At 39.3% G+C, this 23,866-nt stretch overlaps 1 protein-coding gene across 3 annotated transcripts in view; it reads right to left on the reverse strand.

Annotated features, from left to right (window-relative positions):
* Positions 1–4,937: 4,937 nt before the first annotated feature.
* kiz (kizuna centrosomal protein) overlaps positions 4,938–23,866 on the reverse strand; it is a 38,460-nt gene continuing 19,531 nt past the window's right edge. Inside the window, exons 11-15 of one of the 3 annotated variants that reach the window (XM_063007399.1) lie at positions 22,306–22,368; positions 20,295–20,408; positions 19,850–19,898; positions 5,624–5,673; positions 4,938–5,059 (exon numbers count right to left, since the gene is read on the reverse strand). In XM_063007399.1, the coding sequence (XP_062863469.1) occupies positions 4,956–5,059; positions 5,624–5,673; positions 19,850–19,898; positions 20,295–20,408; positions 22,306–22,368 (380 nt within the window). In that variant the 3' untranslated portion in view covers positions 4,938–4,955. Of the gene's footprint in view, positions 5,060–5,623; positions 5,674–19,849; positions 19,899–20,294; positions 20,409–22,305; positions 22,369–23,866 lie in introns of those variants that run through there. The other 2 variants (XM_063007400.1, XM_063007401.1) reach the window with 2 other exon arrangements.

A 23,866-nucleotide genomic window follows, 5' to 3' on the forward strand; every position in this document is an offset into this window, starting at 1 on the left:
GGTCTGCCGTGGTCAGTATCTATCAAATGCACGTGGTGAGAGAAGGCTGGCCCGTGTAGTCCGATCCAACAGACGAGCTACTGTAGCTCAAATTGCTGAAGAAGTTAATGCTGGTTCTGATCGAAAAGTGTCAGAATACACAGTGCATCACAGTTTGTTGAGTATGGGGCTGCAAAAGGGGGACCAACATAATATTAGGAAGGTGGTTATAATGTTATGCCTGATCGGTGTATATATGTATAATGCAAAATAAAATGGCCAATAAACCTTAGTAAGCAAATACACAGTTCTTACATTGTTTGATTATTTCTATAAATAAAAAAAAACATCTCAGAAGTTTGCAGAGTCTGAGATACTTTTTTAAGGAAAACTGTTTAATTGTTCACTTACGTCTAAATCTTTCAAAAAAAAAAGCTTACAAGGGCTTGAATAATAAAAAGACAAAAAAGCTTTGCCTTTGTGTCTTCACTGCACTCCATCAGAAACACTGTCAGAGAAACCATAGCTGCATGAATGAATATTTAATTAAGACCCATTGAAACAGGAGATCAAATGACCTTGTTTTAAATCATTATTCCCTGGTAAAAAATAAAAGTGGAGAGGGAAAGAATGGAAGGTACACACTTCAAACTTCAACTTGCCCAACAAGCGAGAATAAATTACATAAACATGCAATATGCAAATGGTACAATGCAGACATATCATTGTTAATGAGAGTGTTTAACTTCCCTACTTGCTTTCATCTGCATCTTCCTTTCTTTTATTTTTTGAGTTGCTGCTGAAAAGATTCAAATGCTTGGTTTTCATTGGAAAGAGACACAATTGAGCGCATGGAGCCGAGACGCTAGCCAATTTGAATTAAAACCTCGACCCAAACAAGAGCGTATTGTCCTTTGAATCATGGTGCATATCCATCATCTTTTTCTGCCCACGGTTCGAGGCCACTACATACATTAAGGCTAGATTCAATCTTCGTGTTTTTTTTGGGGTTTTTTTTGCAAAAATGTTTGCATAATTGAAGTACACACTTATACAGGGCTACAGAACCAAAACAAAATGATATGTGCCATAAGACGAACAAAGAGAAATTGGTTCAAGATGAACTAACATACTGAAAGAATCACGCTTGTGTGTTAATAAGTACTCAAGCACTGTATGGACAGAAGCCTGTATTATTCATTACCAGGTAGTTCTGACCATGGGTTAAAAGTGTTTTGATAAATGCTTGGTTTGTTCTTGTTGTTTTTTTTTTTTTACTATACCTGTATTACTTTGCTGACAACCGCTCAGCCACAGTAGTTTGGCCATCAGGTAAAAACTAAATAACAAATAGATTATAATATAGATAATAATAATAGCAACGTGTCATCTTCTTTGTCTAAGAGTAAATATACGCTAGAGCTATTTTAATGAATTAATCAAAAATAATTATGAAGCATCAAACAAGAGGAAAACCAAAATCAGTGGCTGCTGTTATGGAAGAAAATAGATTTATTTTCTATTTATTTTACAGTCTCACCACAGTTTTTTCTATTACACTGCTCTCTACTAGCATGATTATACAAAATAAATCAAGCTAATTTAGGTTGAGCCATTTATAACTACTGCACCAACAACTGTGTTGGTAACAATTGTGCAGTATGGTATATGCACATAGGGACAGTGGTAGCCTAGTGGGTAGAGCTTTGGGAAAGCAACCAAAAGGTTGAGAGTTCAAATCCCAGCTCTGCCATGCAGCCACTTTTGGGCCTATGAGCGAGGCCCTTAACCCTCTCTGCTCAAGGGCCGTACAATGGCTGACCCAGCACTCTGACCCCAGCTTCCACCCAAGCTGGGATATGTGGAAAAAGAATTTCGTTGTACTGTAAATCTCTATATGTATACAGTATATGACAAATACAAACATTCTATTCTATTCTTTATTCTATTCTATTCTTTATTCTATTCTGGAAAAAAATTTGATCAGCACAATCATAACTCATTCTAGCAATTCTTGTCGTCCTGACAGTGCATCAGAGGGAGGTCACAGCAAATGAACACGGCTGCCCAGGCTAAACTGCCTATAGGAAAAGGTCCTTTAAAAAAAGCTGATTGTGTTTTTAGAAACCAGCACAATGTTGCTCTCTCCCAGCGCTATCTTTCAGCACACAAGTATCTGTTGACATGATCCTTAACACAGATATTATGCGAGGGAAGCTTTTTGGCAAACTCCAAATGATGCAGGCGGGTTTCGGTATGTGCGGTGAGGGTCAAGGCTGTCTGCAGCCATTATTGCTAATGAGTGTGGAGTCCTACTTTAGCAGGTTCAGCCTCATAAGGTCACCTAAAACTGACTAATGGAATCCTACTGATGGACTGAATGCTAAAGCTTTTATATCATGCACTGCACAGCTTTTGCGTATGCTATAAATATTTCTGCACATCCAAATTAACTTTGGGACAGTAACAGATTGTGAAGTAGACTAAACACTCCAACCCACTCGGATGCAAGTCGCAAATAATTAGGATTACTGATGGTCATGAAAACGGCTCCAGATATCATTCTGACAGGTTTAGTGGTTAGTGTTATTTCAGGGCCATTAAAATGACTGCAGTTAGCTCTGATTAACAGCAGATTAAAAAAAAAAAAAAGATGAAATTATTTTTACAAATGTGATACTGGTGCGTTAGATTAGTGGTTATTATTCCTGTTCTTTTATGTATATTTTTGACAGTTAAAACTGCTAGTCGACTGCTAAAATCGAGAGCCACATAGCTACAAGATTCCAGAAGTCCTGGGTAAGACCCTTGCTTTCATTGGTTATGATTAGTTTCTCAGATTTAACCTTGACTTCTAACACTGTTACTGTCTACAATGTTAACAGGCTACTGGTAAGTGAGTAAATGTGTCAACTTGTGTTTAATTAGCACTTTGTCCAGGGTGGATTTCAGCCTTGCTCCCAGTAGTTCTGGGTGGCACACAAACCAACAAAACCAGATCAGGATGAAGCTGTTAGTGAAAGTGAATTAATTCATTTTAATAAATAATAACACAGTATATCAACAGGAAAAGGCATCCATACAAGTAAAAGTGTGTAAAAATGATATAAATTTAATAAAAAAAAATTTAAATTGAAAACTCAATACTATACGCACTGCAGATTGAACTGAGAGATTAAAAAAATAATTTCTGACATCAAAACCTGTACTACTGCTGTCTTTCTCTTACTTATACCCTTGTGCCCTTGTGCCCTTTCTTAAGTCAAACTGTGATGCACTGTGAGGCGATGCATGCCATTTGGGACAGAGCTTTTGTGTGGATGTACACCGATCAGCCATAACATTAAAACCACCTCCTGGTTTCTACACACTGTCCACTTTATCAGCTCCACTTATCATATAAAGGCACTTTGTAGTTCTACAATTACCGACTGTAGTCCGCATGTGTCTCTACATACCTTTTTAACCTGGTTTCACCCTGTTCTTCAATGGTCAGGACCCCCACAGCACCACTACAAAGTAGGTACTATTTGGGGGGTGGATCATTCTCAGCACTGCAGTGACACTGACATGGTGGTGGTGTGTTAGTGTGTGTTGTGCTGGTATGAGTGGATCAGACACAACAGCGCTGCTGGAGTTTATAAATACCGTGTCCACTCACTGTCCACTCTATTAGACACTCCTACCTAGTAGGTCCACCTTGTAGATGTAAAGTCAGAGACGATCGATCATCTATTGCCAGTGATAGCTCAGTGGGTAAGGTACTGGACTAGTAAACAGAAGGTTGCCGGTTCAAGCCCTGCCACCACCAAGTTGCCACTGTTGGGTCCCTGAGCAAGGCCCTTAACCCTCAATTGCTCATTGTGTAAGTCGCTTTGGATAAAAGCATCTGCAAAATGCTGAAAATGTAATGTAAATGTATTGCTGCCGTTTGAGTTGGTCATCTTCTACACCTTCATCAGTGGTCACAAGACACTGCCCATAGGGTGCTGTTGGCGCGATATTTTTGGTTGGTGGACTATTCTCAGTCCAGCAGTGACAGTGAGGTGCAAAAACTCCAGCAGGATTGCTGTGTCTGATCCACTCATACCAGCACAACACACACTAACACACCACCACCATGTCAGAATGATCCACCACCCAAATAATACCTGCTCTGTAGTGGTCCTGTGGGGGTCCTGAACATTGAAGAACAGCATAAAAGGGGGCTAACAAAGCATGCAGAGAAACTACAGTCACTAACTGTAGAACTACAAAGCGTTTCTATATGGTAAGTGGAGCTGATAAAATGGACAGTGAGTGTAGAAACAAGGAGGTGGTCATAATGTTATGCCTCATCAGTGTATAGCAGATAATGTGTGAAATTAAAGGTCACACTCAGATCATATTTGTCCGGAGGTAAAGCAGCGTTTGCAGACAAAAATACCTTGTCACGTTAAGCCATCTGATATTGTTCTTGGGCCACTACAAACGTAGAGAGTATTTGTTTCTATATTCAGATGAGTGCCGTGCATTTTGTCCCTCTAAATGGGCAACAGGTACTTGAGTGAGTTCAAAGGTATTTCAGCAGCATCCAGAGTGGCCATTGTGTACCGGCTTTTCACAAGAGTTGACTCACAACATTCTACTCCAACTCTCTGATGCTAAAATGTGTTGAGATGCCTACAGCATCGGAAATGCGTAATATCCACCACAGAGCAAAGGAAATCACTTTGAAAACCAAGTTTAATCTATTTTAACCAGGTCCAAGTGTTGTTCAGTTCAAAGAGACTCAAGCAGGGTTATCACAGTTAGGTTTCAAACACTCTTCACATTCTTCTCTTATAATAAAGAGGTCTCTCCTTAAGTATTTTCTGATATTGGTAATATTTCTCATAAAATGTTTGGTTTTTTTTAGTTCAATAGATAAGCAGCTAATCAGAGCATAGCATCACCTAAAATGCAAACTTAATATGGTCTTACTTTAGAAAAAATATTTATTCATAAAAGTCATCAAAGTCACTGTTACTGGGAGTGTGGGACTTGGGACGTAAGGCCATTTCAATTTCAGAGTTGGTGTCATCTGAATCACCCCAAAAAGCTGAGAACAAAATAAAATATATTTGCAGAATTAATATCTTACATTGAAAGGCGATAATAAAGAAGCACTACATTGTGTGTAAATGTATAAATCATTTATCTAATCCAAGCAACATCAGTTTTTGAAATTAGAAATTAAATATGAAGTATTGTGGATAAAATAAACATGCACATTATACGTTTGGTTATGTCACACATACAGGCATGCTATTTGGGCATTTAACTGTTAACAGGAAACATGCATTGATATTAACATTACCAGTTAAATTCAGCAAATAAACATTAACTGTGCACTCAATTGTGAAGAATCTGTTTCCTATAAAGGATGTTTTAATATTTTACCTTGAAAAATAATCAAAACATAAAATCTAAACAGAGCTGTACAAACTACGTCTATAAGAATGTAGGCTTTTAGATGATGCGTGTAAACAGATGAAACACAATGATGCTATTTTGCAGGACTACTTTCAGTGCTGCAGTACCTGCATTGCGCACTACAATCACACTCTTTGTGTCCTTCTCTACCACTGATATGTTGGATATCATAGGTTGAATGAGATCTTACCTTTAGACTGAACAGCAGTAAAAGTCTGGCATTTTTCTTTGGGGTCATTTCTGTAAAAAATAATGATAATATAGTATACATGAAAATACTGGGCAAATTGGAATATAAGGTTTTAAATGATCTGCTTGTCACATATTTACATCATATATGTGCAGAAAAAATGTAGGTCAAATAAAATGTGTAAACAGACAAGCTGCTCCAGTCACTGAAGACAGTGAATTGTTAAAAATTAACACATTAGTTTTTTTTTTTTTTGTTTGTTTTTTTTAAACATACATTTTCTCAACTCTCCTACAAATGTCATTTATATTTAGACAACTTAACAAATCCAGAGAGTTATGTTCATGCTAAGGCTGTTTCCAGATGAGCCAAGTGACCAAATAAACTTCCTTGACTCCTTTCTTTAATTGTGCTGAAGGACATGGTCAAGGCCCTCTTTCTTCACGAGTGTTGTGAGCAGAGGGTTGCTGGGTTCCCATAGCATCAGTGATATCTCTATGTAAATGAGTGACCCATGGCAAGCCTTTGATCTAAAGCAATGCATATGCAAGAGCTCGAGCTACTTTTCATACAGGCTTCCTCTTCAATTTCCATCAGCGCAGGGCCTATTCAGGCCTTAACAATGTTGTCTTCATGTTCATCTTCATCACCTTCCTGTACGTTATCATATATTTTCTGTTATTATGGCATAAGAAAAAAAACTATATTTCTGGGTTGTTTTTGAAACTATGAAGGCTCACAACGTTTTGCGTAAATTCACTTATTACACTGTATAGGCAAATTTAATTATCATTGCTCAGTCTTGGCACTGCTATACCAAACATATTTTTCACTGTGCAATGCATACGTATACACCTACAGGCAAGCTTTTCACTAAAGCACATTCAAAAATTACTCATATCATCTAAATAAAAAAACACTCCATTAGGTTAATCTACCATATAAGTATTCACATATTATTTTATAATCTACACCTACAATATACTGTAGATTAACTATGGGTATACAGTATCAAATCTTTTGTTTTGTACATTTTGTCACCCCCTGTACCCAATTTACCAATCGATAAGAAACCCACTGACCAGATGTTTGGTTGGTAGACCAACCTCTGTACTGCAAATACATGCTAATGACACTCGGAACTTTACCTCAGCATACTTTAAACCAGAATGCAACTTTAAACAAATAAAAAAAATTGTATGGACCCATGCCCTGCTTTCAGGTCCATCCCCTAAATCTACCATCAGTGGGTTAGTGAATAACAACCTACTGTGGGTGACGTCAACCCAACTTCCTGATCCAACAAACTCAACCTAGCAAATACGTTCCAGCATTAGATTTTAATTTAGTCTAAAACCAGCACCCAGAACCAGTATATAGAACTGTTATGTACAGCCAAGTTGGGATAAGTATTGCTGTTTTGGGACAGCTGTAATTGTCTGTCTATACCAGAGTACAATTGGTGCAGCAATATCTCTCCTGGAAAGCACTTGTTACTTGTTAGGTTTTTTAAAAATATCTCAGGAAATGGAAATACTGGAAATACTCGATTTGAAACATTTGATGAGCAAAAGGTCACTATTTGTTAATTAGAAAATGTATACTGAACACTGAACATTATAACCCATTCCAGTTTGGAGGACATGACAATGTACATAATAAAGCAATAAGCCACGAGAGGCCGTGCGTTACTGTGATTTTAGCACGGGGATGACGTTTTTGGCACGACGCGAAGCGGAGTGCCTAAAACTTCTTTCCCCGTGCTAAAATCATAACAGTAACGTACGGTCTCGAGTGGCTTATTGCTTTTATAAAACTGCGGTCAACATAAAATACAATAAATACAACAATTTTTTATCATAAATGTATTTATTGTGTATAAACTTACAATAAAGCATTCTTCCGCGACGCAAGGTAGTCCGATTAACAGTGTTGCTAGGCAACATGAGGGCGAAAATAACTTTAACTTTTTCCATTCAGTGGCGTATTAATATGGAATGATGTGAGGTGGTCCTAGGTGTACGTTTATCGGGGATTTTACAACGGCTTCGAACGCGGCTCAGCCAATCAGATTTTAGGACCGGAACTATCCGTTTTATAAATTACATTTCTTTCTAAACGCTCCTCAACATGTCAGCCTCTTCTCTATATAGCTCTAACAAACAATATGATAAATACAGATAGTTAATCAGCCTATTCTTCCATATAACTTGGAAACGCTCCATCAGATGCCGCTCTTCAGACAGGGATGGGTCTGATTTCAAGACATGATTACCATAGAGAGCTGAGAATGCCACTGACCCCTCCAATCTAATATTCCATTTCCATAAACATTTATGCCAGTTCATCTTGTGCTGAGGTTCACTTAATTGAGGCAATGAATCTGAATATGTAAGACTGGCTGGGCGACTGTTTGGCTGAATCTCATCCAGAGAGGTGAATGTAATGTGTAAAATGATGCAAATTACCACCGAAACGTCTGTTTTACCTCCACCACAGTGCTTGTGTCTTTTTTCATCCTGTGTTGCACATTGTTTTGGACATATTTGTAATGTTGGATGCAGAGTGCAGTTCATTTAGATGCAAGCATATGATCGTTAATATATGTCATGTGTGGGTTGCTGTTTTGAATTTAAACTGAGAATTTGAGACCGATAGCATGCTGCATTTAGGGTGCTACATGTAAACAGACTATTACAGTTCCACAAATGACATCTGGGCAATCATTTTCATAATACCAGTGATCTTACATGATTATAGTTGTGTGATTAAACATAATGAAAGGCTGTGGGAGACTGTTTCTCTACTCCAATATTGCTATTGAAAAGAAACAAACACGTAGTCAAAGTCCCTGAACTGCTGAGTTCATTATAACCCATCATTCATTTCACTCATGAATATCCCTCTGAAAAGTTGCATTGAATAAAATGCCTGATAAAAGACATGCGGGTAGCAAAGCAGGGTGGGCAGTGTAGCCAAAATTCATAATTACAGAATAACGGTATCAATATCACAGTAACAGATCATGATATCATACTTCTCAAAGAAAAGTGGAGGAGAATGTTGGTTGTGGTGATTCTTTCTGCTGGATTTTTAAAAACTGAAACATATTCACGTAGCAGATTTGTTTTACCTTTCACTTAAAATTCACAATCATGTTCAGATAGAGTGCCGATTGAATGAAATCTCACTTTTCTCTTCCTATGTATATAGAACTATATAGAACTGTTATGTTTACATTTTCAGCATTTAGCAGATGCTTTTATCTAAAGCGACATACAGTACTGTGACAGTACACAGTCTGAGCAATTGAGGATTAAGGGTTTTGCTCAAGGGCCCAACAGAAGCAACCTGGCAGTGGTGGGGCTTGAACCAGCAACATTCTGATTACCAGTCCAGTACTTCAATCACTAGGTACTTTCACTGCCCATGTACAGCCAAATTGGGATAAGTATTGCTGTTTTGGGACAGTTTACAACACAGCTGTAATTGCCAGTCTATAGAGTATACAGTAATCCCTCGCTATATCGCGCTTCGACTTTTGTGGCTTCACTCTATCGCGGATTTTATATGCAAGCATGTCTAAATATAAATCACGGACTTTTCGCTGGTTCGCGGATTTCTGCAGACAAGGGGTGTTGTCGAAAAGCTAGGGAGCTCTCTACATAGACGCAATTTCACGTCATCCTGTGCGCTTCCGATAAGGAGGCTGTTAAATCCTTCAACATTTTAATGTTATTTTCACTCAAAAACGAGTGAGCATCCGACGCTGCCTTAGTGATCAAGGCAATCCCAGAATTCATTGCGGGTTGGGCACTCTTCTCTTACAGAAGAATAAACATGGCTGACGGTGCGGACAAACGAATGGAGTTCTTTTTAGAGATGCATGAGTACCGATACTAGTATCGGGTATTAGCCCGATACCGCGCTCATTAACTCGTACTCGCAAACGAGGCTCCGATACTAAACATCCGATACCTTGTGCCTAGTGCACGTTGCTGCGTTAACCTGTGGGGCGCGGGGGGGGGGGGGGGGTGGGGGGGGGGCATAACGAGATTTTTTTACTTCTGAAACTAAAGCAATTCATTTTTCACCCACGGGAGACAGATTGAATTATTCTCACTGACCACGCTCACACGCACATTTAATGTTATTTAGTTCCGTTTGACAAAAAAACCCCTTCAAAATAGAGCTAACAGTGAAGATAACCGGTTACAAAAGCAGCGACCGCTGTTATAGGACGTGTTTGTGTTCAATACTCTGTTCACAGTGTCGATACCAGTGATTCAGGAGTCGACTCATTTTAAGCACAGCGTAAGTTTCTTTTCTCAGTCAATTCTCCGTTTTTACTGTTATAATGAATGTTGCGGTTGTAAATAAACACCAACTACTACAGAACATTTTGTGTGACTCGCTTACATAATGAAGCTCAGGCTTAATTATACTGGTTATTACCACAGAGCGGGAGCCGACTCAGAGTCGTTTACGATTTACCGAAGTGAACCACGAATGGATGTGCTGATAGAATCGGCTCAGATGGGATCTGGGACTGTATTATCTTTTTAAAGTAAATATTTCAATCAGCAGAATCGCATCGCATGTATGATGTGCACAACGTTAATTACGTGCGTTTATTAATGAACGTTTACGTTAGCTTGTCAGAAGCTTTCTCAATGATGTCTGTTCCACTGCACTATTTTACACTAAAAACTACACTATTCCATAATGCTCCAGATTGCATCATTCTAAATAGGTATCGGTATCGGCGAGTGCAAAAATACATGTACTTTTACTCGTACTCGGTTGGGAAAAAATGGTATCGATGCATCCGTAGTTATTTTCAAATGTAAATAAAATATTACTGATTTTTAACTTGTATGAACTTGTAGGAACGCAACCACCGCGATCGAGGAGGGATTACTGTAACTGGTGCAGCAATATCTATCCTAGAAAACACTTCTACACACATTGACCATTTTATCAGCTCCACTTACCATAGAGAAACACTTTGTAATTCTACAATTACTGACTGTAGTCTATCAGTTTCTCTGCATGCTTTGTTAGCCCCCTTTCATGCTTTTCTTCAATGGTCAGGACCTCCACAGCACCACTACAAAGTAGCTATTATTTGGGTGGTGGATCATTCTCAGTACTGCAGTGACACTGACATGGTGGTGGTGTGTTAGTGTGTGTTGTGCTGGTATGAGTGGATTAGATACAGCAATGCTGATGGAGTTTTTAAACACCTCACTGTCACTGCTGAACTGAGAATAGTCCACCAACCAAAAACATCCAACCAACAGTGCCCTGTGGGCAGCGTCCTGTGACCGCTGATGAAGGTCTAGAAGATGACCAACTCAAACAGCAGGAATAGATGAGCAATCGCCTCTGACTTTACATCTACAAGGTGGACCAACTAAGTAGGAGTGTCTAATAGAGTGGACAGTGAGTGGACATGGTATTTGTAAACTCCAGCAGCACTGCTGTGTCTGATCCATTCATACCAGCACAACACACCACCACCATGTCAGTGTCACTGCAGTGCTGAGAATGACCCACCACCCGAATAATACCTGCTCCGTGGTGGTCCTGTGGGGGTCCTGACCATTGAAGAAGCAGGCTAAAAAAGTATGTAGAGAAACAGATGGACTACAGTCAGTAAATGTAGAACTACAAAGTGCTTCTGTATGGTAAGTGGAGCTGATGAAATGGACAGTGAGTGTAGAAACAAGGGGGTGGTTTTAACATCATGGATGGATATGTGTGTGTATGATGTATGTATATGTATATATACATATATCATTATGTCTGCAAGCCCATTTACAAAAGAGAGAGAGAATAAACAACAAAAGGTATGCTATATGGTAAGACTGTGTCCTCTCAATCAAATTCATATCTTTAATAAGAAAGTAGTAATTTGTCACTCACTAGACAGGTCAAGAATCATTCCAAACTGACAATTATCTATTGTAATTAGACCATTGTGGTTAAGGACAGTTCTGCTTATTTACCTGGCTGGAAAACAAAAAAAAGATCCGCCACCCACACAGAAATGCTAATAGCACATGCACTCCGGAACAATGTTTGTGTAAGGGTGCAAAAATGAGGCAGCGGAGCCATTCTCACCTCCTCCTACACTCATCCCAGCATTGACCTGCAACATGGCTGATTTAGGATTGATTAGACCTCTGCAGTGCACTGCGGTGGGGTAAGGGTGGGTGGGGGTAGCTTCCAATGAGGTAATGACTGAGACAAGAGCAGCAGGAGCGGCCTCTACAGGCCATTGCTCTGAACTGACACACACACACACACGCACGCACACACACACACACGCGCGCGCACACGCACACACACACACTTAGTAAGCTAAATAGGACTGCACTCTACTGGCTAAGCACAGGAACTGCAGGAGGAGAGAAGATGCTTTCTACCTTTCAGTCTAAGAAAGAGCTGCTGTGCTGAACCACGTAGGAAGACTGGAGGGCTATACACCACGAAACGTGGTCATCAATAATGTACAGGCTCTCACAAAGGCAGAAGTGGAGGAGAGAAAAGAAGGCTGGGTAATAGTAGATAAATATATTAATACTAAAAACTTTATGAGAAAAAAGCTGAGAACTGTTTCATTATTGTATCTGTATAATGTAAATGAACTCCACTACCAAGAAACACAGTGAAAGCATTACCTTGGAGGTGTGTTTCACAGTGAAAAGGCAGTCTGGGAAATATAGTTACATTCTTCCCATACTTAATAGAGACAAAGTACATATTCTGAGGCTTTTCTTCAATAACTTGTATTTAATGTATTTAAATATATACTGTCTGGTCAAAGCCTTTTTTCCATTGCAGGGCATTAAATACTTAATAGCAGTTTAAAAAAGTCAGTACAACCTCTGGAGGAGAAAACCTACATTACTAGTGAAAACCTACACAAATATTAAAAAGTTTATACACACAGTGACCAAAAGCAAGGACAAATTCCAGGTCCCACGGATCATATTGCTGTAAAAATATCCTTAGAGAAAGTAAGTGTAAAATAATTGCAAACCCACCAACAGTCCACCACTATGCTATCGGCTGGCAAGTCGTCTAAACAGGCATGACAGGCTATGTCTGAGCAGGGGTGGTCAAAGCCCTGTGATGGACTGACACACTGTTTCAAGCGTTCCTTCCCAATACGCAATGTTTAACGGTGGAACCAGACCCAACGTGACCCTGGCCGAGATAAAGCCATTAATATAAATAAAATGAAATGAAATGCAGTACAATGTTATTTATTTATTTAGTCAGGGTTGCAATAGGTCTAGTGCCACCAAAAACAACAAGCAGAAATACATCCTCAACAGAGCGCCAGGTGAGATACAGTGTCATTCTGTTTACAAATTAATTTCCAATAGTTGTTTTACTTGGAAAATATACATCTATGTGAGCGTCATGTCTTAACTACACTTTGTTGTATTTGCTTTAACAAAAGAGATTTAATAATTAATAGGACAAAGTATTTTCAACGGCTAAGTGTGTGATATGGTCAAAAGTCTTCATGGCAGTATGTGCAGATCTTTATATAACATGTACTGTAGTTCTAAACACATAATCTGACCGAACATACCAATCATACAAAATGCAGAAAATAAACAGGTTCGAACTCTAAATACCCCCTAGGTGTCAGTAAGCAAGGGAAATTGATTCTCCATGCAACTGAGTCCCTGCGTAAGGTGTACTTCTGCTATAATATGTGGTGGTGGTTGACCCACCCTAACCCTTAATAGAATAACACAGCTTGCAAAAATGAATGAATTAATTTGTTTACATTTTTATTACTAGAATGCAACATTGTTATTTTGTTGTTCATTTCTAGCAAAAAAAGGTCATAATAAAAACATATATTTAAAATAATGTGCATTTTTTTAATGTGCAAAGGTGTTGCACAAAGACAACCGAACACTTAAGATGTTTTTTTTTGGTTTTTTTTTCAGGAATGACAGTGTTGACCTACAGCACTGACCTGCAGCTTAAGCTGGCGACCTAGTCACAGAGCTGATGTCAATTGCAACAGCACACTAATTCTGGTGTAGTGTAGTGACCATACAGATGGTCTATATATTATATATTATATGGTTTTATTTTTTGTAGAAAAGTAGAGAAATGTGTTTTATTCCTTGCTTATTTTCACTCACTGCTAAATAAAAAATAAAAAATAATTACATTCACATGACAAACCTGGTGCCCATTAATTATAAAGTAACTTTGCATGGCTTCTCAGTTCTCTTTCATAGGAATCACATAAAGCAGTTCTGCCTACAGTTATGTGATAGTATATAGTTGGTGATTTTAATATACCGGGCATGAACAGTATCTTGCCAAACTGTTATTTTACATCCACTGCTCCCACACCACATTATTTATTTTTGTTCGTATATAAAATGTATAACAACTTATAACAACTAAATGTCTGGTAGCTTTATGCATTCAAGACTTTACTGAACCAGATTTGCTTTGGCTAAAACAACTGAGCAGAGCAGGGCAGAAAGAAGCAGAGTGACCTCCACTGGCTGCTTCTACTAAATGCTGCTAAACAGCTTCCTCTCAATAATTCTCTCTCTTTAATGCACACATACAACACACACCCACACAATCATTCATTTACAAGAGCCAAGCTGATAGGTGAGAAACACTATTGTTGGACTGTGTGTGTGTGTGTGTGTGTGTGTGTGTGTGTGTGTGTTTAGGCTTTACATTCTGCTTCGTTAACCCACAGACCTCTCATCATAATGCAACTTTACATGTTTTTATAGTTTTCACCGCAAACCAAAATAAACAAATAAAAGAAACTCGGAAATATTCAGACCATCACATTTCCACTGGCTACTGGTTGAACTTTAGTAACTGCTTCTTCCTGATCAGGGTCGCAGTGGGTCTGGCGTCACCCAGCAATACCAGACGCAGGGCAGAAATATATTCTGGACAGTGCATCAATCCATTACAGGGCAACGCACACTTATTTATTGACTGACACCTGGACACAGTTTAGATTAACCAATCCTACTATCTGAGTATCTGAAACAAACCTGTGCAGACAAGTAGTAGCTTGTTACTCCTTGCAAGTATTAAATTAATAAGAAACCATGACTAAAAGATATATATACAGGGGGTGGACAAAATAACTGAAACACCTGGTTTTAGACCACAATAATTTATTAGTATGGTGTAGGGCCTCCTTTTGCGGCCAATACAGCGTCAATTCGTCTTGGAAATGACATATACAAGTCCTGCACAGTGGTCAGAGGGATTTTAAGCCATTCTTCTTGCAGGATAGTGGCCAGGTCACTACGTGATGCTGGTGGAGGAAAACGTTTCCTGACTCGATTCTCCAAAACACCCCAAAGTGGCTCAATAATATTCAGATCTGGTGACTGTGCAGGCCATGGGAGATGTTCAACTTCACTTTCATGTTCATCAAACCAATCTTTCACCAGTCTTGCTGTGTGTATTGGTGCATCGTCATCCTGATACACGGCACCGCCATTGGATGCACATGGTCCTCCAGAATGGTTCGGTAGTCCTTGGCAGTGACGCGCCCATCTAGCACAAGTATTGGGCCAAGGGAATGCCATGATATGGCAGCCCAAACCATCACTGATCCACCTCCATGCTTCACTCTGGGCATGCAACAGTCTGGGTGATACGCTTCTTTGGGGCTTCTCCACACCGTAACTCTCCCGGATGTGGGGAAAACAGTAAAGGTGGACTCATCAGAGAACAATACATGTTTCACATTGTCCACAGCCCAAGATTTGCGCTCCTTGCACCATTGAAACCGACGTTTGGCATTGGCACGAGTGACCAAAGGTTTGGCTATAGCAGCCCGGCCGTGTATATTGACCCTGTGGAGCTCCCGACGGACAGTTCTGGTGGAAACAGGAGAGTTGAGGTGCACATTTAATTCTGCCGTGATTTGGGCAGCCGTGGTTTTATGTTTTTTGGATACAATCCGGGTTAGCACCCGAACATCCCTTTCAGACAGCTTCCTCTTGCGTCCACAGTTAATCCTGTTGGATGTGGTTTGTCCTTCTTGGTGGTATGCTGACATTACCCTGGATACCGTGGCTCTTGATACATCACAAAGACTTGCTGTCTTGGTCACAGATGCGCCAGCAAGACATGCACCAACAATTTGTCCTCTTTTGAACTCTGGTATGTCACCCATAATGTTGTGTGCATTGCAATATTTTGAGCAAAACTGTGCTTTTACCCTGCTAATTGAACCTTCACACTCTGCTCTTACTGGTGCAATGTGCAATTAATGAAGATTGGCCACCAGACTGGTCCAATTTAGCCATGAAACCTACCACACTAAAATGACAGGTGTTTCAGTTATTTTGTCCAACCCCTGTATATATATAATGACTTCTCCACCCATGGCAATGGTCTATTATAACAGTGCAAAAAAATCTGTCACCTTGTGCTGTCATTCATTTGTCTGGATTACTGGATGATGTAATCCAATATCCACAAAAAACGGTATGAAATTAAAACCTGACGACAGGAACACGGGTGTCACAGTTTACATTTAAGAGAACTGTAAATCGCCATGGGCCTGGGGACGCTGATTTTGGAACACTACTTCTTGCACAATAGCTTGCACAATAGAGAGAGATGCCAGAGATAGATAGATAGATAGATAGATAGATAGATAGATAGATAGATAGATAGATAGATAGATAGATAGATAGATAGATAGATAGATAGATAGATAGACAGAAAGACAGACAGACAGACAGGCAGGCAGGCAGACAGACCCTATAATTCTGTCACAGAAAAAAAAACAGTTGCACAAATCACTGAAATTCCATTTGCAAACTTTTATTCGTTCTACCAGGCTGACACTGTTGGCCCCTGAAGCAAGGGCCTTTACCTTTTGTTGCATAAACTGAATGCCGCCTCAACTGTTGCATTGGATAAAAGCCCAAATGTAAATGCTCTAGCACATTCATTATTAAACTTAATTATTAAAACTATTTTCTTTTTCAGACATTTGAATACTGTTCATTGACAAATGTGAATATCAGACTAGCAATGACTATAAAAATACCCATTACTACTAAAAATAAAGCAACTAAATAACCCATGATGTGGTGCTCAAGGTCAGAGCACATGCCTATAGTAAAAGAGAACAGAACAGCAGCAAGAGAGGAGGAAGCTGTGGCATGCACCTCTGAACAAAGACAGTGAACAAGTGGTCTTTACATGAAGTGCGGCTGCTTATTCCTTCCAGCATCATGCCTTTCAGCTGCACTGGAGCACAAAGAAATGTCGACTGGTGAAACACGGTGCCGAAAAAGGTTCAGAACAGCTTATTGCTAAAAAAAATTTAGCTGATCTGTTTGCTTCCACGATCATTATTAATACAGGGCAAAAAAAGAACTGGCTTGTGCTTTATAAAGTATCTTGCAGCAATATGCAAAGCCCAAAGACGAGCAGAGCAGGAAAATAGAGCAATATGAAAGCCCCTGATTCTCTAGTGCAATAATAGTGAACTGAGCACACATAAATGTGTTAAGAGTATCTCTTGCATCTTGTATGGACTGCATGCATTTAATCTGGAAAGCTTATTAAGAGCGAGTCATTGCTATGCAAAGAAGCGACTGGCGCTTTTCTCTGCTCCTTTCAGCCAAGTGCAGTGTTTGGCCAATAGGCCTGGCCCCCTGCCTCCTATTGGGCATTCATAACATGCAACATTTGCACAATGTATCTCTCAAAGGCTGCTGAATAGGGGGCCTTAATACTCATGTAAACAACTGCAAACCAATTACTTAATGAATCGGCCGCACACATAATGAGAAGCAACACAAAGAGCCATAAATGCATTTTTTTGCACCAAAGCCCCAGCTTTAAACTCCAATCCCTCAGCTGTAGCGTCAGCTTAACTGCCACATCGTAATTACAGCTAAGACAACAGAGAGGCAGGAGTTTTTTTTTTTTTTACATTTTAGGCCCAGCTAGCATGTCTTTTGATGTTGCTCATCAGCTCAGTAACAAAATAACAGCAATAAGTGAGAGACAAAAGAAAGACAGAGACACAGAGAGAGAGAAATGGAGAGAGAGAGAGAAAAAAAGAAAATGAGATGAGCCCATGTTCTGTAGTGTTCAAGAGTAGGGTACTTGTGAAGGCAATAAAGCGCAAGAAATTGCAATGGTAAGTGGCATTCATACACAGGACAAAAATAAAAGCGTTCAATAGAAAACAGTGCAAATATCTTTCACTCTCTAAATTGCAACTTCATATTCTGTGATTTAAAAGCAAACCAAAACAAAGCACTGTTACATCGTGGCAAAAAAGCAAAGATGAGTCCGTGTATCTATGCCTTTCCAAATACATTTTAAAGAGCCCTGTGTGACTTTAAGTCGAGGGGTGGGGGTTATGATCTGAAAGCATCTTGTCCTGAAGATGGCTCATGTTTATTAATGGCGCCATTCACCGGGCAGGCTACGGCATCCATCAGAGAGCCCTGATAAAGTGCGGCCATTATGTCCTTCTCTTGGCTAATAGTGTATGCTGGCCCAGAGAGAGAGAGAGCAGACCAGAGCAAAAAAGAAACAGTTCGGAGGAGGGCGTGGTGGAGCTTGGGCCGGCGGACTCCTGGCCCTAGTCTTGGCACTGCACTCGGCAATCACGCGAAATCAAAGACGATTACTCCTCATAATGTTTGCCCACACATTACCTGCTCTAATACATGCACAGTGAAGAGGCACATCAGCACGAAGTGTCTGCGCCTCTGCATTTCTTAGCTGATTGGACATGGATTTATTGATGTGCTAGCTAAAATATTCACACACGTTTCTGTGATTTAACGCCGTGATTTGGAAGGCCAATCAAACATACTTGCTGTGTGGTTAGGCTTGGTGTATAAATCAGTGAAGAGTTACAATAAAGATGGTTAAAATAACTCAAAGAATTCCTTGTGGTTAATTAGCTCAATCAAACCAGTTATTTAAGTAAATTTAAGTGAAGGCATTTTCTGGAATGCTTTCCAAATAGTTCATGGACATGGATGTTGCATCTTATTGTGGAAATGGAGACATGGTGACAAAAGACATGCTACCATCCTCAGCAAATCTCTTGCCATCACAAATCTACACTTTGCCTTTCGATCCATCTTTCTCACTGTGCATGGCTGCAAGTACACTTACAAGTCTTATTTTATTATATAGTGGTACCTTGTAACTAAACGTCCCCTAAACTCAAAATCTTTGAAAGTCGACGCCCTTTGTTGAGAAATTTGTACCCCTAAAGTCGAGGTTTACCAAAAACTCAACGTGTTCAGTTCAGTGCTTGGCTTGAGCGCTGCAATAAAACGTCAAAGTGCAAATATGAGACAAATCTGCCTTTGTGTGAAATCCACTCTGAAAGCGTCCACATGTATCTGTGTTTATCTGGATTTTTCTCCTGTTTCACTTTTAAACTTGTGTTATATCTCGAGGTGCTGAGAAATTGTGAGAATCAGCTAAGAGTCTAAAACACTTACTGTTAAAAAAAGCTTCAGGTGACAATGTATTACAAGAACGACATATGAACACTAAACCTCTCGTAATTATTACTGCTCATAAGTTCTCTCCACTAATGAATTTCCTCGCTCATTGATTTAGTACAATAAGTCATGCTAAGCTTTGTGCACCACCACACTTCATAGGAAATAACGGCACAGCCAGTACAAAAGCTATTTTGCCACTTCTCATTTAAATGCACCTTTACTGAACGGAATATGGTATTCCAAGATCAGGCATTTCCACGATTAAGAATCATAAGGCAACAATAAAGTAAAGGTAAAGTGCAGGTTTTATTGTATTTTTATGTTGATTTTAACTGTTTTGTAATTGTATTTCAGTGTTTTTTATATTATGTTTGTGTTATTTTCGTGTAAAAGTGTCAAAAACACCTCATTATTTTACATTAGCCTAAATTATATGCAGTTCTATGGGACCATAAAACACATTAACATACATCTTTATGGGGAAAAAAAAAACCTTGAAACTCAACATCTTTTAATCGCAACGCCACTTCCAGTACCAATTGACGTTGAGTTTCAAGGTACTACTGTATATATAGGGAATAATAATTGTATAATTTTAATAACTATTTCTCCCCAAACTATTTGTATTTACTTATTTTTCCTCATATTATTAATTCTGGTAATATAAATTATAATTGTATGTATAGTTTCTTACCGCATGTCTTGCTTGCTGCTACTTTGATTTTTTTTCATCTCAGATAATCCTTTGAATAAAAAAAGACAAGGAAACATATATAATCACACTAATAATCAATTAAAATTTCATATGAATATTAGGTTTAGTCGCAGCACACAGTAACTTTTTACCTAAAACCAAATGTATTCATTTATTCATTTTAATAACTGCTTCATTCTGATCAGAGTCACAATGAGTCCGGTGCCACCTCTTTCACTCACTCTTAAAGGCAATTTAGACCAGCCAGAGTTCCTTTTGCATGTTCCTGGGAGGCTGGACACTACTCAGTCAGTGAGTGAAGATGAGGATCGAAAGCCAGGCTCTCCGGACCAGCTGCGGCAGCAAGCCCACCAGACACCACATAAATATTCTGATGAATGTGTACATGTTCTCTCTTCCTTGAAAGAGCTACTAGATCAGTTACCTGATGGTTTCAAATCAGATCTATCCTCCTCCTCTTCCTCCTGCTCCTCTTGTTTATTCCTCCATTCCTTCTCTTGTGTCACTGATTGTTTAAGCAGCTGATACGCTTTTGTCTCTGGATAAAAAGAGACAAAACAAACAAAACTGGCTGATCAAATATTTGTTAAAAGAACTCAGTTTACAACTTTACCAAGCCTCTGTGTTTGATAAACCTACTGGAGCAAAGAAAGAAAGTGGTAAGCAGGCCACGAACACTAAACTATTGATTTAGTCCAGACAGATATCCATCGCCATGCAACAATGAGCGCACCATGCTTTACACTACATGTGGCAGATTTCAAACCATCCTTCAATTTCTACAACTTTAAATAAAACAACTTTGCTCTGGTTTAGAGTCTGTTGACAGAAAATGTACTTAAGGCTTTTGTTTGCTCACAGAGCCTTGGTGATAATACGTGTACATATTAAAGTGAAAGTTTCAGACTGTTTGGTCTCTCTCTAGTATTTCTATGCACAATGAAACACAATGGAAATACATTGGCTAGACTTCAGCAAATATGGTCTACTATATTCCTATAACTTTTTTTCCAAAAGCTTTGCCATGTTAGGTACTCTAATACTTTTATCTATGCGCCAGCCCAACACCGCTGTGATGCCGAGCCCTCAAGTTGAAATCTTAACTATGCTATCAACTGGCCGGGCACCCAAACACCCAAAATCTATTGGCTGTGTGTAAGAAGGCTTGGTCATGGTTGGAGAGCTGGATATGACTAGATCGGAAAGCAAAGGAAAAACTAGGCCTTTCTCAGGTATAACATAAGAATCTAATCACTGATTATTTAGGATGATTAGAATTATTTGGGGTGTTAGTAATTATTCATAAGAAAGAAAAAAATAATATGATAAATTCAGTAGAAACAACTTATTCTAATATTTTAAGAAATATAACTTATGTTAAATATTCAGTTACATTACATAAATTTCAGTTACACATAATAATACATAATGCAGTTTGTAATATGGAAATTTGACAGAAATACTTCAGTATTACATCAAACAGGTCTCAACCCTACAATGTGACTAAATTTCCAAGAAAAACAATCAAGCCGTCTGGCTTTAAAAGGTCGCAAGCTGAGATATATGCACATAAAAAATAAACAATACCTCATTAGTGTGATACTAACAGAATTTGAAACTGTAGCTCTAGATGTAACTCCCACCAGCATGTTATACTTTGCTTTTTCCATTTTATTGACTGATTAATCCCTTGGATGAATAAATTCTAAAGGTTGCTTTTGATGTGTACCGCATAGCCTACAAAACAATTTTGTGTATGCACAATAATGGACAATAAAATTAAAGGGTTTATTATATAGATGATTTAGGTGTGTACTATAGTGACCCAAAAAAAGACAAGCATAAAGTCTTCAGTGTGCATCCATTAATATCTCCAGCGTAGGCAGGGCTAACAGAGATGTTTTTTTGTACCGCCGGGCCTTTGATTAGCTACAGTAAGAAGCAGGACTTCTTTCTTTGAGAAGGCCAGCAGATGAAAAGCACAGCATGAAATCAGATAGCCAAGTGGAATAACGGACAGCTTTACATTTCTGAGCCTGGTGCAGGGGGCTTGCTACCTTGGACTCACATGCCTTTACAGCCAGTCTTTTCAAGTCTGCCTCTAGCAGTAGAAGATAATGAGAACCAGTGCCAGATTTTGTGAGGCACCCCCATTTAGCCAGCTAACAATTAAACGGCTGCATGATACTGTCTCAGAATCTCAGTTTCATGTGTACGAAGAAAAGAAGAACATAGAGGGAGGCAAGCTTGTATTCTCCTGCAATAATTAGAGGAACTGCTATGCACTAAGCTGAGACCTTCACCTCTGATTCACCTTGATCATTTTTCCAAAACTGCCTATTTGGGGAAAAGGTGGGACCCCACGAAAATATCCATTGACCAAATGTAAGACAAAAGAACTTCCAAATGGGTGATTCTCAGCAGTGCCTTTTTACCTCTAATAGGAATACTTTTCACAGGGCTTTGGTCAGTACTGTCCTCTTCGTCACTTTCTACTCCTGGAAAAAAAGATGACAGACAGAGGGAGTGAAGGAAAGGAAAAAATAAAAATAAAAAAAATAAAAAGAGAGGGATGTTGTAAATTCTTTTCTATCTGAACAGCAGGACTGATGAGGGTAGAGACTGGGATATGTGTAAAGGGGGAATTGAAGGTCCACTACACTTTATCAGGACAAAGAAATGGAATTCTGAAACACTGTTTTCTTATAAGAAACACAAAGCCACACCACCCTGTACTTTTATTTACCAAAATGGAAGTCAGTACATTGAGATACTAGCATAGAGCAATACAGAGCAGTGCTTACCAGTGGGAGCTAATCTGTTTGTAAAATATTTATGGTATGCTCCTTGATCTGGAATACAGCAAGTGCTGTAATCAGCTGACACATTTTCTGTTTTAGGTACTAATTTACCAATCTTCTACCTGGTGGCTGTCTCAGTAAGGTAGCCTCAGTAAAAAAACTGGTGCAGCAATCTACTACACTAACACTCCACCAGAGAGACCCAGGTTCAAATCTCAGTGGTGCCACCTGCCTGGTTGGATGCTTTACAGACCCAGTTGGCCATGTCTGAGGAAGGAAAGACCAAATACAGAAAGTATAGAATGGATCTTTTAAAGCTCTATTTAGAAATGTGCCAACAGTCTATAAAGAAGCGGTCAGCAACCGCACATGTCATCAAAGGAGTGTGCTAGCCTGTAGCCCTACTCAACCAGCATCTGGCAAAGGTCATCTGTGCTATGGGAAACTGGCTCTAATTCAGTTAAGTAAGGGAAAGAAAATCAACAATAACATTTAACACAGAGTGTCCTTTTGCACTTGTTGTGTTAGGGTTGTATTATTCTCGTGAGATGCCTTCTCAAAAGAAAGGCTGTTGTTACAGCTAAACACAGAGGTCACTCTATATCAGTAGCATCTGTTTTTGAAACGGGATGTCCAAACAGTCTGTGGTCAGGTGTCCAAATACTTTTGGCCATGTGGTGTATGTACAGTGTATCACAAAAGTGAGTACACCCCTCACATTTCTGCAAATATTTCATTATATCTTTTCATGGGACAACACTATAGACATGAAACTTGGATATAACTTAGAGTAGTCAGTGTACAGCTGGTATAGCAGTGTAGATTTACTGTCTTCTGAAAATAACTCAACACACAGCCATTAATGTCTAAATAGCTGGCAACATAAGTGAGTACACCCCACAGTGAACATGTCCAAATTGTGCCCAAATGTGTCGTTGTCCCTCCCTGGTGTCATGTGTCAAGGTCCCAGGTGTAAATGGGGAGCAGGGCTGTTAAATTTGGTGTTTTGGGTACAATTCTCTCATACTGGCCACTGGATATTCAACATGGCACCTCATGGCAAATAACTCTCTGAGGATGTGAGAAATAGACTTGTTGCTTTCCACAAAGATGGCCTGGGCTATAAGAAGATTGCTAACACCCTGAAACTGAGCTACAGCATGGTGGCCAAGGTCATACAGCGGTTTTCCAGGAC

This window comes from Trichomycterus rosablanca, chromosome 13, assembly GCF_030014385.1.
Source record: "Trichomycterus rosablanca isolate fTriRos1 chromosome 13, fTriRos1.hap1, whole genome shotgun sequence".
Lineage (NCBI taxonomy): Eukaryota > Metazoa > Chordata > Actinopteri > Siluriformes > Trichomycteridae > Trichomycterus > Trichomycterus rosablanca.